Source organism: Schistocerca gregaria, chromosome 2 (genome assembly GCF_023897955.1).
Source record: "Schistocerca gregaria isolate iqSchGreg1 chromosome 2, iqSchGreg1.2, whole genome shotgun sequence".
In the NCBI taxonomy this organism is placed as follows: domain Eukaryota; kingdom Metazoa; phylum Arthropoda; class Insecta; order Orthoptera; family Acrididae; genus Schistocerca; species Schistocerca gregaria.
This window is the reverse complement of record NC_064921.1, coordinates 783,618,393-783,637,503: the sequence shown is the minus strand read 5'-3', so window position 1 is coordinate 783,637,503 and position 19,111 is coordinate 783,618,393. Positions and strand designations below refer to the sequence as shown.

The 19,111-nt window shown below is 38.0% G+C and overlaps 1 protein-coding gene across 2 annotated transcripts in view; it reads left to right on the top strand.

Annotated features, from left to right (window-relative positions):
- Positions 1-18,113, top strand: part of LOC126335041 (xaa-Pro aminopeptidase ApepP-like) — a 232,299-nt gene extending 214,186 nt beyond the window's left edge. The window contains exons 12-15 of one of the 2 annotated variants that reach the window (XM_049997909.1): positions 2,754-2,830; positions 3,498-3,593; positions 14,094-14,306; positions 17,947-18,113. In XM_049997909.1, coding sequence (XP_049853866.1) covers positions 2,754-2,830; positions 3,498-3,593; positions 14,094-14,300 — 380 coding nt within the window. In that variant the 3' untranslated portion in view covers positions 14,301-14,306; positions 17,947-18,113. The remainder of the gene's footprint in view (positions 1-2,753; positions 2,831-3,497; positions 3,594-14,093; positions 14,307-17,946) is intronic. The other variant, XM_049997910.1, reaches the window with a different exon arrangement.
- The last annotated feature ends 998 nt before the right edge of the window (positions 18,114-19,111 follow it).

Genomic DNA, 19,111 nt, shown 5'->3' with positions numbered 1-19,111 from the left:
AACTGAGTTTCTCAACTGAAGACTGGCATTTGTATTGTTGATGATGGTGGGATAACAATACCTTCAAAGGCACATAACTACCCAGAGAGATCATTGAATGTGTGGTTGTTGGAACAGCTTCATAAATTTGGAGCTCTGATCTTCCACAGCCTATGACTGCTTATGAAGCCTGCAAGAAGCCCCTCTGAGAATAACATCATACTTGTATTCAGTTAAAATGAAAAATTTGAAGGGCAGTGCTCCTTCACTGATAGTTATTCTTGCAGTTCATACTCCTGTTGGCTGAACTTATTTCTTATTTGCAACTTTCAGTGCAATTACTTTCATCATCATGGAACACAGTCTTCTTTAGCTGGCTATGATAAGAATTCATCATTACAGACAAAGAAATCCCTGAGTCTACAAGTGCCTATGCTGGTTGACTGTCAATGATGGTATCAATGAGATTTACTGACATCTTGGCAACTCAAAAATTTTTTTCAGGTGGCTATCAACAGCAGCAATATACTTGGAGAAATGTATGATACACATTGTGTTGTCTTTGACCCCATGGACCAACTTCACAGTGGAAAAATGTGTATTGTGACAACTTCACGTCATACATGTTACTTAACCAGAAATGGTGTATACGTCCCTGGTTAAATAGCTTGTATCATGTGAAGTTGTCACAATACATATTTTTCCACTGTGAAGATGATCCATGATCAAAACTAGTTGTGAAAAAAAAAATACATTGTAAGATAGCACAGTGTGTATCATTCATTTCTCCAAGTATCTTGGCAATTGTCACCCATGGAGGATTTTTCATATGTCATAGCGTCACCTCCATACATGGTTATCTTGTCAGTTAGGCAAGTGGCTGGTCCTCTTTATAGCAAAGAGAAATGCCTGCAGAATGTTGGGGAGTGATAATCTGCTGAGTATGATGATGAGCTTTGTCCACAGGTCAACTATAATTGCCTGCAGTTGACTCTTGTGATTGTTGATGTCTTGCAGCAGCATAACAATTATTGACACAGTGAAAACAGAGCAGTGTGTTCTCCACTGTCCTCTGAATGTGTGTTTTCCTGTAGGGCATTTTACTTGGTGGAAAAGTGGGTTTCCTGAGTCAGTCAGATACTGGGTTGTTGTTTGACGGTAATGGACAAGTACATTCTTCAAGATGCGTCTGAGTAGTGATTGAGACTGGTGCCAAAGATTGATTCACCCCTTCTTCAATATTCTTTGTTACCTCCTGACCTATGGGGTTGATGTTCATGGTTGCTATCTCTTGTGCGCACGTTATGACAGTTCTGGATACCATGAAATGCTCTATCTCTGCTCTTACAACTGCCATAGGGACCACATTTGGGAGATAACCATACCTCTTTCATCTGATCTTTCTTTTTTGTGTGTTTCCTTGATGCACTGGCACTATCTGATGAATTCTTCTGTCATGACACCCTTTCCGAGAACAACATGATAATTGTCTTTGCATCTCCTTCACCAGACATCAGATTTTGTTGGCTCTTGTCAGATTTGGATTCACCATGTTGCATAGGGGTAAAACATTTTTTATATACAAGTGTGTAATTTCACTTGATGCTGGTCTCTTGTTTTTCAGTTGTAATGCTGATGAGGTATCTTGCTGTTGATTATCACCAAATGTTTTCTTTAGTTCAGCCTGGAATTTATTCAGGCTATTGAGCTTCTCTTCATTGTTCTCAAATTTTGCTGGCCTATGTCTTTCAAATAAATGTATTAATTTGTCAAACACATCATGTCATTCCACCTGTTGTATTTAGGGACACAGTTGAATCCCTTCAGACATTTCATTGGGTCGTGATCAGTATCTCCAGTGAACACTGGTGTACAACTGACTTACTGATGACTTGGAATTCGTAGGTGTCCTGAAGATGTGAGCCATGGGAATGATGTACTCCTTGTATTGTGGTTGCTGTACAAGGAGAGAACAGCTTTCACATTGCCTAATTGGAACCTCAGTGATGTAGATGTTTTGATGTATGGGGCATTTCTACCAAACAGTGTCACATCAAAACTACAATTAAGTCTAAATCCAGAGGCAGTGGTATCAGTGAAGTACAACATATGGAGCTGAAAGTACATTTATTATGAATACCAATGTAGAGCCAGACCAGAACTGACTTCCTGGACGGAGAGTGCAGCTATTTATACAAACATACATCAAATAATCCAGAATGCTGGTATTTATAAAGCACTGAATATTCCAGAATATATAGACATTATAAACATAAAATACATACTTCAAAAACATTCCAGAAATGATAACTACTATGCAACAAATAATTCCTGGTAGTCAGATTTGAAGTGGTTACCCATAGCATGCCAACCAGTGATGCTAACTGCTGTGCTACACTGCATACATCACAACTTGTGGCAGTATAGAGTTATTACAAGTAGAATTATTAAAATGACTTTATTTTATAAAAATAAAAGTGGTACAAGTGATTATATTGCAACAATTAGACTAGTCTGACCAAGTAAATCAGGGAACAGGTTGATCACACCTGCTAGCTAACTGGCGGATCCTTTATCTACATTACAAGAAAGATGTTTGTTGACTCTGCTAAAATTAGATGTTTGAGCTCAAAATGCTATTAGAATCATTCTCTGTATAAACTTTCTCTGCTAGAAAGTATTTTTTGTCATGCAGTGACTTATTTTCATGTTCCCATTCTTTTTTAAATTTCCTCTCAAGTTACTATCACTGACAATAATTTTTCTCATTTCAGAGCCTGGTTACTACAGAGCTAATGAATTTGGGATGAGACTTGAAAATATAGTGACTGTTGTTCCTGCTAATGTCTCAGTAAGTCTAATATTTAAAAACATAACCTACTGCAATAATTTGGAAACTTGCTTTACACCACTAGATGACAAAGCAGAGAATAAGGAATAACTAGCCCTTATTCTTTTTCATCTGCCTCCCATCTGCCTCCCATTGACCTATGAATGTCTCCACCATCTTTATTCTGCACTCGTCCTTCTTTTCTTTTTTTTGCACACAGTGTCATTAGTATTCATGAGTAAACTTCTTTGCTTGGAAGAGATCACTATTATCTACTCACCACTCACTGCAACAGCAGCAACTGGAGTATTACTGACACAAACATTATTAAGAATTTGTGAATTAAAGTATTCAAATACTTCAATGTAGTTCTTATATAATGTGGAAAGAAAAGAAAGAAGACTGAAAAAAAGGAGAAAATAAAGTGAAAGTAATTTCACACACCATGTCAGAGGTGCTTTCCTCATTTCTTGTCTTCTTCTTTCTCTTGAAGTACAATCTCATTTGAAATCAGAAAGTGCTGAAATTTAGTGCTTGATTTCTAATCTCTGTGTTTCAGTCCTGCTCTGTAATGCCCTGTTTCATCTAATGGTAAACAGCCATCTCTTTTCTGGCTCAAATAATGATAATACTGAATTCTGAACTGTAACAAGAGCTAATAATTTATGTTATCATGTTATAATTGCAGGGCGAGTCTGGAGAAACATTCTTGACATTTGAAACTGTCACTCTAGTCCCTTATGAACCAAAGCTCATAAACACCCAACTTATGACTGCAGACCAGGTATGTAGAGTTACAGAACAGAGTTCAGATGTAATACACTGTAAGTCTACTTTAAAACTTTTAATAGATGTTATGAAATAAAACAAAAAGAAATGCAGGAAGAAGCACAATGTAATAATGACTTTACTCTCAGGTTCCAGCTTGTTTTTTGTATCGCTTTCATTATCAAATTGCATACTTATTTTGTGAATTTGTAGACATCTGCAAATATAGGGAGAGTAAATATCTTGAGAAGGACACAGAACATTGTGGACACAAAACAAGAAACCATAACACTGATGAGAATGTAGATACAGTGCAGGTTTCATTTACTACCAATTAAATTTCTTGCTGGACAAAAAGTGCTGCAACTTTTTACATTTTTGGATAAGTGGTTTTTGTAACTATTGCAACAGCAACAGTCCAAATATGACTGGGTTTTGGTACAGAATGGTCCAACAGCTGACTTGAGACATACTCAACAACTTAACGAACCCTTGTATGCATTGGATACCTGTATACACTAGGACTAGGTCAGCAAATACTTGGAAGAAATTCAGTATTAATATTACTGCATTTTGATGCAGTTCTCAGCTTACTCTTCTTTACTTGCTGCCCATTGGTAGAAGATTTTGGTGACAGTAACACCTCTTATTACTTAAAACTACTCAGTGGAGGATGTAGAAAGAAGGTGAAACATTTTCCAGCCTAATACCATGTGCTTTACTGCGTCTAGCATCTCCATCCATTATCATTGTGAACTGAAAGCCTAAAATATCAAAATTAGTGATCAGAATCTGAAATGAAATTAGCATTAACTGAGAATACTGACACATGAAATTACTACTTCTGGGCAGTTCATCCCACAAAATAAATATAATGGCAATGATGTCAGATAAGTTCACAAACAGAGCTTCAGACTACAAACACAACAAATGTTCAATGTCCGCTTACATCCACATCAACATCTACAGTTACATCTACATACATAGTCTGCAAGTCACCATATGGGGTGTGGTGGAGGGTACACGTACCATGATTAGTCATTTTCTTTCTTCTTCCGCTTGCATTATTTCATTGAAAAAAAAGTTTGTAATTACTTGTGTATTGCAGTAGATAAGGAAGTTTTGCATGTGAACTACGTGGCAAAATGCTCTCTGCATTGCTTGCTATCATTTGCCAAAAACCCATTTTGTATCTCAACTGTTTGTGAGCAAAGACAAATGCTTCGAATATTTAACTTTCATTCTGTCCCTTGTGCATGTGAGCATAAGTGAGTGCACTACTTACAATCCATTTTCTTGAGATTGGACATAGATATCAATCTTGTTTCAAATTTAACAGAAAAATCCGATATGTTAGCTACATTTCATATGCAGCAATTTGCAACCTATATTTTTTATTGTAAACGAATTGAAATGTCATGCAATAATTTACTTAATGTTGGTATATCACAATAATTATGATCATTTAATAAAATAATAGGCAATTCATAATGAAGCTGACAAATGAATCTATGAAATGTGAGAGAACCTAATTTTTTTTACCAAATACTTTCTTTTAAAACATTCGAAAAAGGTTGCAGAGCTGGAGGCATGCTTACACCTTCATTTCCACAGTGCAGCGAGATGGTCAGCAGCCCCACCAAAGTGGGTAGAGAATGTTTTGTTCATAAATGATGAAAAGCACAACTTAGTAGGTTACAGCAAATCGATACAGGCGCCCCTTTGGAACAGAGAGCTGGAGATGCCCAATGCAGGGAACTAGAATGCATTTCTGCCCAGGGTCCACGTTATTTTTTATGAACTCTAATATCGCCAGTGAGACCTCATGCCACCATTGTCAGAAAACAGAGAATTTCGCCTATTGAGTCATTGCCAAGTGCATTTAATTGATTCTCTGAGAGGACAGAAACATATGAAATACAGTCTTGAATGGATTACACCCACTTATACACTATTCAATCAAAAGTATCTGGACATCCCCAAAAACATATGTTTTTCATATTAGGTGCCTTGTGCTGCCACCTACTGCCACACACTCCATATCAGCGACCTCAATAGTAATTAAACATTATGAGGGAGCAGAATGGGGTGCTCTGTGGAACTCACGGACTTCGAACATGGTCAGGTGATTGGTTGTCACTTGTATCATATGTCTGTACGTGAGATTTACACACTTCCTAATCATCCCTAGGTCCACTGTTTTCAATGTGATAGTGAAGTGGAAATGGGAAGGAACATGTACAGCACAAAAGTGTGCAGGCCAACCTTGTCTGTTGACTGACAGAGACCGCTGACAGTTGAAGAGGGTCATAATGTGTAACAGGCAAACATCTATCCAGACCATTACACAGGAACTCCAAAATGCATCAGGATCCACTGCAAGTATATGACAGTTAAGTGGGAAGCAAGAAACCTCGGATTTCATGGTCAAGCGGCTACTGATAAGCCACACATCGCACCTGTAAATGCCAAACAATGCCTCACTTGGTGTAAGGAGCATAAACATTGAACAATTGAACAGTTGGAAAACGTTGTGTGGAGTGACAAATCATGGACACAATGTGGCAATCTGATGGCAGGGTGTGGATACGGTGAATGCCCAGTGAACGTCATCTGCCAGTGTGTGTAGTGCCAACAGTAAACTTCAGAGGCGGTGGTGTTATAGTGTGGTCATGTTTTTTATGGAGGGAGCTTTCACCCCGTTTTGTTTTGCATTTCACTGTCACAGCACAGGTCTACATTTATGTTTTAAACACCTTCTTGCTTCCCACTTCTGAAGAGCAATTTGAGGATGTCGACTGCATCTTTCAACACGATTGAGCACCTGTTTATAATGCACGGTCTGTGGCGGAGTGGTTACATGACAATAACATCCCTGTAATGGACTGGCCTGCACAGAGTCCTGACCTGAATCCTATAGTACACCTTTGGGATGTTTTGGAATGCCGACTTCAGGGTAGGCCTCACCGACCGACATCCATACCTCTCCTCAGTGTAGCACTCCATGAAGCATGGGCTGTCATTCTGCAAGAAACCTTCCAGCAGAGCTGATTGAATGTATGCCTGTGAGAGTGGAAGCTGTTACCAAGGCTAAGTGTCGGCCAACACCATATTTAATTCCAGCATTATTGGTGGAGGGCACCATGAACTTGTAAGTAATTTTCAGCTGGGTGTCCGGATACTTTTGATCACATAGTGTACATGCCATTCAGTGCCCTCAGCCCCAAGTACTCAGCCAACAAGCAATTATGGAAGGCATGATAGTTACATAGAAACATGGACAAAAGCAGTTTTTCATACTAAGTGTGCTTGGCTGTCTGAAGGTTGTGGCCCTCTGATGGTGATTAGTGGAAATGTGGCGTGCGCAACTTCTTTCACCCTCCCTCAGTTCATTCTCCCTCAGTCTGTCTGGGTGGGGGCTTATGTAGCCTTCCAGATCCTTTCTCACATTCTTGTTCTTTTCTATTCTGTACTTCTCAACATTTCGTACTGTGTCCAAAACCTGCTACTAGTATGGTGATCTTTTTCATCCCATAAAATATTTCTTTTTGCGTAACACCCATACTGCAATAAGAAGAAATTTGTAGGTTTATTTTGGAACACAGAGTGGCTTCATCCTTTCCAGTGGGTGATATTTGAAAATCTGAGAGTTTAAAGGTAGAAGACAGGATAAAGTGCAAGATAAAGATTACTGCTTAAATATCACGCATCATGAGTTAATAAAGGTGCATTGTATGTGACAGAGGTGGGACAGGGGGCAGGAGGGTGGAAAATATATGGGTAAGACAAAGAAAGAAGTAGAAATCTAAAATGGAGTGAAGAAAAGAGCAGTTACTGTGAATAAATGCTGAGACAGAAGAAATTAACATAAAGTACAGCTAGGTGGGTGTCAAGAGCGAAGCACATTTTGTAGCACTAGTTCCCACCCTCAGAGTTCTGAGAAACTGGTTTCTGGGAGATTAGTCCAGATTGCAGTGTGGTGAAACAAGCACTGACATCATGATTGTCTTGTAGAGCATGCTTTACAACAGGTTATTGTAGGCCCTCTGCTTATACCCATTCATTCCAATTGATGATATGGTTGTAGTCATGCTGATGTAAAAGGTCAAACAGTGTTTACATAACAGCTGGTGAATGATGTGTGTTGTTTCACAGGTGGCTCGTTTTGCCAAATACAGGGATGGTATAGGTGGTGGTAGGCGGGTGCAAAGGGCAAGTCCTGCAGTGAGGATGATCACAGGAATAGGAACCTCAGGGTAAGAAGATTGGTGCAGAAGAAGCGTAGGGTCTGACAAGAATATTGCGAAGATTGGGAGGGTGATCTACATCTACATCTACATGGATACTCTGCAAATCACATTTAAGTGCCTGGCAGAGGGTTCATCAATCAACCTTCACAATTCTCTATTATTCCAATCTCGTATAGCACGCAGGAAGAACGAACACCTATATCTTTCCATACGAGCTCTGATTTCCCTTATTTTATCATGCTGATTGGTGTCAACAAAATATTTTTGCATTTGGAGAAGGAAGTTGGTGATTTGGAATTTCGTGAGAAGATTCTGTTGCAACGAAAGACGCCTTTCTTTTAAGGATGTCCAGCCCAAATCCTGTATCATTTCTGTGACACTCTCTCCCATATTTCGTGATAATACAAAATGTGCTGCCTTTCTTTGAACTTTTTCGATGTACTCTATCAGTCCTATCTGGTAAGGATCCCACACCGTGCAGCAGTATTCTAAAAGAGGACGGACAAGCATAGTGTAGGCAGTCTTCTTAGTAGGTCTGTTACATTTTCTAAGTGTCCTGCCAATAAAATGCAATCTGTGGTTAGCCTTCCCCACAACATTTTCTATGTGTTCCTTCCAATTTAAGTTGTTCATAATTGTAATACCTAGGTATTTAGTTGAATTTATGGCTTTTAGATTAGAATGATTTATCGTATAACCAAAGTTTAATGAGTTACTTTTAGCACTCATGTGGATGACCTCACACTTTTCATTATTTAGGGTCAACTGCCACTTTTCACACCATTCAGATATCTTTTCTACATTGTTTTGCAGTTTGTTTTGATCTTCTGATGACTTTATTAGTCAATAAATGGCAGTTTCATCTGCAAACAACCCAAGACAGTTGCTCTGATTATCTCCCAAATTGTTTATATAGATAAGGAACAGTGAAGGGCCTATAACACTACCTTGGGGAATGCCAGAATCACTTCTGTTTTACTCAATGACTTTCTGTCAATTACTACAAACTGTGACCTCTCTGACAGGAAATCACAAATCCAGTCACATGATATTCCATAAGCACACAATTTTGCTATGAGCTACTTGTGTGGTACAGTGTCAAAAGCCTTCCAGAAATCCAGAAACATGGAATCAATCTGAAATCCCCTGTCAATAGCACTCAAAACTTCATGTGAATAAAGAGCTAGTTGTGTTTCACTGGAATGATGTTTTCTAAACCCATGTTGACTGTGTGTCAGTAGACTGTTTTCTTGAAGGTAATTCATAATGTTCGAACAAAATATATGCTCCAAAATCCTGCTCTATATTGACGTTAACAATATGGGCCTGTAATTTGGTGGATTACTCCTGCTGCCTTTCTTGAATATTGGTGTGACCTGTGAAACTTTCCAGTCTTTGGGTATGGATCTTTCATCAAACGAATGGTTGTAAATGATTGTTAAGTATGGAGCTAATGCATCAGCATACTCCAAAAGGAAGCTAATTGGTATACAGTCTGCACCAGAAGACTTGCTTTTATTAAATGATTTAAGTTGCTTCACTACTGAAAAGCTATTCTAAGTGTGGTGGGTAAAGTCTCAGATAGAATGGATCTCATTTCAGGTCATGATTTTAGGAAGTCATGGCCTTGTTGAAGTACCTGATTAATACATTGCAGACCAGGATAACACTGAGTTACCAGTGGCGTGCTCTGAAGTTGTTTTTTGGAGGGATCAGTTCCAGGAATTTATGTGAAGACCCATCCTGCTCCTGTGACCACCCCCCACTGCAAGACTTGCTCTATGCACTCTCCTACCACCACCTATACCAGTCCTGTAACTGACAAAACATATACTGTCAGAGGGAGAACCACCTGTGAAATGACATGGTATATACCAGCAGTTATGTAAACACTGTTTGTCCTTTTGCATCAACATGACTACCACCAAATAACCAATTAGGATGAATGGACATAGGCAGAGCATCTATACTGGCAACACACAATATCCTGTTGCAGAGCAAGCTCTATAACATGACAATTGTGATTTCAGTGCCTGCTTCACAACATGCACCATCTGGATTGTTCCACCAGACACTAGTTTCTCAGAACTCTGCAGGTGGGAAGCAGCTCTACAACATGTCCTTGGCTCTTGACACCTGCCCGGCCTTAATTTATGTTAACTTCTTCTGTCTCAGCATTTCTTCACATTAACTACTCTATTCCTCAATCCGTTTTAGTTTTCTGCATCTTTCATTGTCTTATCCATATATTTTTCAGTGCCCCCTCCCACCTCTGTTACGTAGAATGCACTTAGTTTTTAACTCTTATTAACTCATGCATGATGTTTAAGCAGTAATCTTTGTCTTGCATATTGCCCTGTCTTCTACCTTTAAGCTTCTACGTTTTCAAATATTGTCTGATGCAGTCTCCATCAATCAGTCATTCCTTCTCGTCCTGTCTGGTGAATCTCCACTGACCCACAGTTCTGGCTGACTTTCCCAAAATCTACCCCTTTTCTTAGACCTCTCCAGTCCTTTTTGTTCACCCCTCTTTGTTCCCCTTCAACCCTTCTGCCTGAAGGAGGAGCCACAGGCTCCGAAAGCTTGCCTAATGACAACATTTTTATGTGTGTATTGTGCCACCACTTGGTGAGTAAATTTTCTATCTATCCAATTAAATTATTAGGTAGAAGACTTGTATTTCACATTAGAATTTGAACACATTGATGCATAGACTTAAATTTATTTTTTAAAATAAGTCTTTCTATTCTCCCTGAGATTACTTCAATTCTGTTATCATGCTTTTGAGTTTCTTGTTTGTAATAAATCGTTTTCTTTCTCTCTCCCTCTATTTTCAGTTTTGATAAGCTTACTATAACCTACATGATGTGATTTGAATCCTCTTCCAACTCTATTAAGCTCTGTTTTTGTATTCCAGACCTCTGCAGTTTGTTGCCCCTAAATAAAAAATAGTAGCAATATTTGGAAATCTATAGCCCAGGGGAAAGAGTAGAAGAAATGGTTACAGGAGAATATGGGCTTGGGACAAGGAATGAGAGAGGAGGAATGCTGAAGGAGCTCTGTAATAAATTTCAGCCAGTAATAGTGAATACTCTGTTCAAGAATCACAAGAGGAGCAGGTATACTAAAAAAGGACCAAGTGATACGGGAAGATTTCAGTTAGATTACATCATGGTCAGACAGAGTTTCCAAAATCAGATACTGGATTTTAAGTCATCCCCAGAGCAGATATAGGCTCAGATCACAATGTAGTAGAGTTGAAGAGTAGGTTGAAGTTCAAGAGATTAGTCAGGGAGAATCAATGCACAAAGAAGTGGGATACAGAAATACCAAGGGATGATGAGTCAACTTGAAGTTCTCTAAGACTATAGATAGGGCAATAAGGAATAGCTCAGTAGGCAATTCAGTTGAAGAGGAACGGACATCTCTCAAAAGGGCAATCACTGAAGTTGGAAATAAAAACATGGGTACAAAGAAGGTAACTGCAAAGAAACCATGGGTAATAAAGAAATACTTCAGTTAATCGATGAAAGAAGGAAGTACGAAAATATTCAGGGAAATTAAGTAATACAGAAATACAAGTCGCTGAGGAATGAAATAAATAGGAAGTGCAGCAGAACTAAGATGAAATGGCTGCATGAAAAATGTGAAGAAATCGAAAAAGAAATGATTGCTGGAATGACTGGCTCAGCATACAGGAAAGTCAAAACAGCCTTCGTTGTAATTAAAAGCAAGGGTGGTAACATTTAGAGTGCAATGGGACCTCTGCTGTTAAATGCAAAGGAGACAGCAGATAGGTAGAAAGAGTACATTGAAGGCCTCTATGAGGGTGAAGATTTTTTTTGGTGTTATAGAAGAAGAAACGGGAGTCAATTTAGAAGAGATAGAGGATATAGTATTAGAATCAGAATTTAAGAGAGCTTTGGAGGACTTATAAATTAAGGCAGAAGGGATGGATAACATTCCATCAGAATTTCTCAAATCATTGGGGAAAGTGATAACAAAACAAAATGACTATTCATGTTGTGTAGAATATATGTCTGGTGACATACCATTTCACTTTCGGAAAAATATCATCCACACAGTTCCGAAAACTGCAAGACCTGACAAGTGCAAGAATTATCACATGATCAGCGTAACATCTCATCCCTCCAAGTTGCTGACAAGAATAATATACAGAAGATTGGGAAAGAAAGTTGAGGACATGTTATGTCATAATCAGTTTGCCTTTAGCAAAGATAAAAGTATCAGAGAGGCAATTCTGTTGTTGCATTTGATAATGGAAGCAAGACTAAAGAAAAAAGCAAGACTAAAGAAAAATAAAGGCATGTTCATAAGCTCAGTCAACTGGAAAAAGAGTTTGACAACGTGAAATGGTGCAAGATGTTCGGAACTCTTAGAAAAATATGGGTAAGCTACAGGGAGAGATGGGTAATATACAATATATACAAGAGCCAAGTGGGAATAATAGGAGTGGCTGACCAAGAACAAAGTGCTCAGATTAAAAAGAGGGATGTAGCCTTTTGGCCCTACTGTTCAATCTGTACATCAAAGAAGCAGTGATGGAAATAAAAGAAAGGTTCAGGAGTAGGGTTAAATTACAAGATGAAAGGCTATCAGTGATACGTTTTGCTGATGACATTGCTATTCTGAGTGAAAGTGAAGAAGAATTACATGATTTGCTGAATGGAATGAACAGTCTGTTGAGTACAAATTGAGAGTAAATCTAAGAAGACAAAAGTAATGAGAAGTAGCAGAAATGAAAACAGCGAGAAACTTAACATAAGGATTGATGGTCACAAAATAGATGGAGTTAAGGAATTCTGTGACCTAGGCAGCAAAATAACCAATGATGAATGGAGCAAGGGAGGCATCAAAAGCAGACTATCACTGACAAAAATGGCATTCCTGGTCAAGAGAAGTCTGCTGGTATCAAACATAGGCCTTAATTTGTGGAAGAAATTTCTGAGAATGTACATTTGGAACACAGCAGTGTATGGTAATGAAACATAGACTGCGGGAAAATTGGAACAGGAAAGAATTTAGGCATCCGAGATGTGGTGCTACAGACATATGTTGACAATTAGGTGGATTTATAAGGTAAGGAATGAGGAGGTTCTGTGCAGAATTGGAGAGGAAAGGAATATGTGGAAAACACTGACAAGGAGAAGAGACAGAGAACATCTGTGAAGATATCAGGGAATGACTTCCATGGTACTAGAATTAGCTGTGGAGGGGAACATTGGTACAGGAAGACAGAGATTTGGATACATAAATAATCAAGGACATAGGTTGCACAAAAAAGGTCCTTGTTCTTGTCTATTTAGCTAAACTTTGAGTTACAACATGCCTGCACAAAAGGGACCAAGCTTCCTTCCATGTCTTGAAGCTACTGCTAGAGTTCCCTCAGTTCACTGCTCACAATATTTTTTCACCTGAGACGGAATACTGATGTTCCTGGAAGGAAGGAAGATGGAAGATAAGGGTTTAATGTCTTGTTGACAATGAAGTCATTACACATAGAGCACAAGCTCAGAATGTTTCAAGGCTGGGAAGGGCAATTGACTATGATCTTTCAAATGAAACACCCTGGAATTTGGGCATTTGCTTGGAGTGATTTAGAAAAATCACAGAAAACCTGCATGAAAATGGTCAGACATTTCCTTGAAACACCATCCTACCAAATGAGAGTGCATTGTGCTAACCACTGAACAATCTCACTCAATGTTTGTGGAAGTCATGTGTCCCACACCTTGAGATTTTGGAGAGAGGCAAAAATGGTGTTAAATTTTGGCAGAGTTGTGCTCCAGCATACTAAACTCAGACCTTAGTGCTTCTGTTCTCACAACTTTTGAACAAGATGACCAGATGGTGTGTGCATCATTTTTTGCAAAGCCCTTAATCTGTCACTCAGTATTGTCATTTAGCAATGTGTCAGGGTTTGTCTCACCAATGACACATTTGGTCTGGGCCCTAGCAGACTGTGTTAAACTGGGCATCTGCAATCCAGTTTGAAGATAAGCCATCCACATTTGTTTCCAAAAAGGCACTCCACCAAGTTTGTTTATTTATGGGTACTAATAGTGGTGTGGTGTGAATCCACCTTAAGATGTAATTAAGTACCTACTTTTGAGTCCTCCTTCAGAAAAACCATTATTCACTATTGTATTCTAACAGATTCAAGGACAGGTTATCCATGGCACAAAGCTTTGTTGTATTTGCAAACAAATGCAATTCTGCTTACTGTCATCTTCTTATATTTACAGATAATGTGGTTAAACAACTATAATTTTCAAGTTCGTAATATAATTGGTGCACAGTTGGTTCAGGTGGGAGACAATGAAACTTATGAATGGCTGTTGAGAAAGACAGAACCTTATATTTTGCAATCAGGAGGTTCTCCAGTGCACAGATGTTGCTTACTGAGTTTGGTTTTGATGCCTGCATTACTTATCTTTGCTCAAGACATCTGAAACAAGGTACATAAGCATGTCTATATCATTAAGCAGAAAAATAGCTAGAAAATTCCCAAACTACTATAAACAGCATTCTGTGTCTTACAAATAATACTTTTTCCTAAAAACACACAAATAAAAAAAGCTTATCTTCAAACAGCCAAAACCACTTTTCATTCGTACTTGGTGACCAGTTTTTGTTAAATAATCATCTTAACATCAAAACGTTCATGGTGGTTTGTACCAATGGCAGCAGTGATGAAGTAATATGTTGAACTAGACATCATTCTGTGGTGTAAACAACAAGTTATTTCTACTTCTATGTAAATACCTAGCAAGCCACTTTATGGTGTGAGACAGAGGGTGCTTAGTATACCAGTGCCACTTCACCCCTTTCCTGTTACATTCTCAAAAGGTCAGCAGAATGAAGAAGTCTTGGTAAGTGTCTGTGTGAACTCAAATCCTACTAATGTTTTTTTGTAGTCTTTTCATGTGATATATGTAGGAGGGGTAGTATATCAGTTGATCCTTCTAGGAACATGTGCTCTTGTTATCAATTATGCACATCTGCCACTGGAGTTGGTGAGCATTTTTGTGATACTTTCACATTTTCTAAGTGAACCGGTGATGTAACACACTGCTCTTATTTGGATTTTCTCTATATTTTCCATCAGTCTTACCCAGCATAGATCCCTGTTGCCGAGCAGTATTCAAGCATTGGTCAAAACAGGGTTTTCTACACTAACCATTTTGTCAGTGGACTACACTTCCAGAGAAACCTTCAAATAAATCTCAGTGTGGCATCTGCCTTACCTGTGATTAATTTTATGTGGTAGTTCCATTTTAAATTGCATTTTCCCAGATATTTAATAGATGTGGGTTAGTCCAGTGATTGCTCTGTAGTTGTATAGTCAGATATTAATGGGTCTTTATGCCAACCTTTTTTTAATACCATTGTGATCAAGCAAATGTTAAGCTGATAATAGCAAGTAAACAGCAGGTTCATTGTGAAACTGAGGTGACATCAACTTTTTCTTCAGAACAACAGCTTTCTGCATAAATTACTTGGTTACATTTAGGTGTCACAAGTATGAATAGCACTAAACAGTCTACAATCTACAGAGTTAGAGTCTGTGATCTGTCATCATACTGCTGAACACAGTTTTTTTGCTTATGCAGCTAAGTGTAATCTAGCACATTAGAAGGAAAGGCACTAGTTTGAAAATAGCTGCTGCTTCCTAGTTATGTTAAAAGAGCTGCTGTAATCTCTCGATTGTTAGCTGAATATTTACATGTATAAACTGGTATTTTTCAAAGAAAACAGGTACCAACATTTGTTACAACAGAGCACTGCCTCCAACATTTGTTACAATAGGGCACTGCCCCCCTTCTTCCCACCCCCTCACCACTCACTCTCTCTCTCTCTCTCTCTCTCTCTCTCTCTCTCTCTCTCCTCTCTTCTGTGTTTGTTCAGCTGATTGCTGATACTTTGGGAGTAAAGGACACCACTCACCGTAAAGGACAAGTGTCGAGTCATTGACAGGCACACACAAAAATGACAAAAAATTTGCTAGCTTTGAGAATAAATCTTTTCTTGATCTGGTGTACAAATGCACACACTTGGATGCATATGCGTGCACACAAACAAACAAACAAACAATCACACACACACACACTCACACACACACACGCACACACACTCAAGTTCTTGCCCTCTATACTTCTACATAGTGCCAGCTGGATGCACAGTGCGAGGAGTGCAGTTCGGCAGGTGGACAATGGCGGGCAGATGTTGTGTATGAAAGAGCGAATAGAGGGGAAAAGAAGAGTGAGGCACGAAGAAGGTTGGGTTGGGTAGCTAGTAGCCTGTAGGGAGGCAGTTGATTTGCTGGCTAGGAATGCAGGAGAGAGATGTGGCAGGTGCCTGGGCTATCCGTGTAATGCATGGGTATTGGAGACACTGAGGAGCAGTGAACAATGAAGGGGAAGAGGAGAGGTGAATTGGGAGGCGGTGACAGGACAGACGAAGAGCAAGCTGTTTGAATAAGGGTGTGGGGACAATCGATTAACAGATATTGAGGCCAGGATGGTTCCAGGAGTGAAGGATGTGTTGCATCTGCATGTCCCGTTTGAGCATTTCAGAAAAGCTGGTGGTGGAGGGGAGAATCTAGATAAACCAAGTCATGAAACAAAAATTGAAATCAAGAATGTTGTGTTCAGCTGCATGTTGTGCGAATGGGTGATCTATTTTGTTCTTAGCCACAGTTTCGTGGTGGCCATTCACTCTCATGGACTGCTTGTTGGTTGATGTACTGAAGTACTAAAAGTCCATGCAGTGATTGCAGCAGAGCTGGTATATGACAGAATTGTTCAGTTGATGTATCCCACATTATAACATTTATCATGAATATGTTATATGAAGTAAGTAACTAACTAAGTAAATACAATACTACTTGTCATGCAGCTTCACTATCAACTCTGCTATTTGCAATGTGGTTAACAGGAAGTTTCAATCCCTAAATCTAGGTAATCAGATAATTCACAGAAGCTGTGACTAATGGTATCTTCCTTTAAATTTTCTTTGGGGTTGATAGAGATTCTTTATTTTTAAATTAATTGTGCAAATAACAGTTCAGATGAAACTAATTTTTATTATTAGCAAAAATAACTGTTAAGGAGTAAATGTACTAGGAAATGAATGTAAGAACATTCTTAAAAAGGACTCTGCAAGATGAGAGGTTATTTATTTTAACATTTGTTTCTTATAGCTTACTGCCTGCCATTTGATATTATGATTTTAGGTATAAAAACATGTTTTCTATCACATTGAGCATGCCAAATTAAAACCATTTTAAATTCATCATTACCTCAAGTACATGCAAATGTTTAAAAGTGAATGGATGAGGTAAAAAGATGAGTCTATAGTGCACAGCCCCTGACTGAGCTATTGGCGTGACTGTAGATAAGAGTAGTAGTACAACCTTTACTCATCATAGAACTAGCAGGGGGTTTGTAGTGAGCCTATGAACTCAGCTGTCTTTTACTTCCAGAAGAAATCCCTGGTACTCATTTGATAGCAGGCTGAGTGGACTTGGAGCCACCCTGAAGGGACTGGAATGAAGACAAATCTGCACCCCTACCTGGGACAGACCCAGGGGCTTCCAGAGCTGGAGTGTAACATTCTACCTGCTAGACCACCATAGCCACTAAAGATGGATAAATAATAAATAAAATTTTTAAAAAATCTCATAAAAGCAGTGAAATTTTCATATTTATTTAAGATTCCAATGGTATCTTCTACAAGTCAATTTTGATGCAAACAAATGTCTAACTTTTTCACACTCAGACAGAAAACATTGTAATTTGTTGATTCTGAACATCTGTTGTTTGAGAAGTTACTGCTTACATTTGGATGCATAATATATGTAATTTTAGTTCAATTCACAGTTTTATGCACATTTCATCGCTTAATGTCTCCTATGTTCATGTTTCCTCTGTTCTCAGCTGTATCATCCTAAACCAATTATTTAACATTTTCCAACTTTATTGTTTACAGAGCTTTATGCAAGTTAATAAAAATTTACGTCTTATTTAACCAGGCTCATTGTTAACTCTGTACTTTCTTCTCAGTAAATTTTTCTATTTCTTTTTTATTTATTTACAGGTTAAATGGCTGAACAGCTATCATGATAGAGTTCGGAAAACTGTGGGTGCTCAACTGTTATATGAAAATGACTTTGATACTTATTCATGGCTTGTTGAGAAGACATTGCCCCTTTGAAATGTATGGAAATATTAATTAGTGAAAGAATACACTTAATTCAAAAGAAACTGAAATGAAAAATAATGTCTTAAAGTAAGTTTTGGTCACAAAAAAGACTGCCACATAAAAATGTGTGAGAAGAAGGAAGCAGTTTGAATTATTAAGTGTAATTATAACTTCTGTGATGAACATTGTCTGTATGCTTTAGTTAATATGAAGTTCTAATATGAAGTTCCTATGTTGATAATCCTGAAATAACTTTACAAATCAACTGAACAGTCACTGTCTCTTGCATTTTGGGTATAAAACTCAGTCTCATGTACATACATATATATATATATATATTTAAATTTAAATTATAAACAGAAGTGTCACTGGCAAATATAATGTAATTTCTATCCACCACAATGTCGAATTATTGTATTACTGTCCTCTAACTACTGTGAAATAGTCTTTTACTGCATAGTTGATAAAAATGTATTTTAGAAGATTTCATATTTTAAACAATGAATTGGAGTCTCAAACCAAATAAGTAAAAATTGTGACATTTTTCTAACAAAGATTCAGAACATAATTTTATGGACCATGTAAACAGCTGCGAGCTTCAGCCCAAATTCATTATGACAGAGCAATTAAAAGAAAGGAAAATATTGTGTGTCAATGTGGTGTCTAGCCACCAAATAAATTTCTTTTACTTGCAAAATAATGTTTACTGTTGTATGAACAACTTCTTGATTTACTGGTGCTCTCAGGCTGTGATTGAACTTGCTTTCACATATATGTTGTAATAATGATGGTTTCACATATATGTTGTTATAATGATGGTCTATTTTAAAGTTTTTTTTCTTTTACTGTATCAACAAACTGTTACAGCTTTCTGTTTAACAGTAATCAAAAAACATCTTTCCTTAAATTTCATATTTCTCTATATGCTACTAAATTTCAAAAGAATTTGTACAAGCTATATTTTTGTAGCCACATTGATTACACAGGAAGATATTCTGGTAACACAGCTACTTTTCAACATAATTAACTGGATTAATGAAACCATAGCATTAGCAGAAAG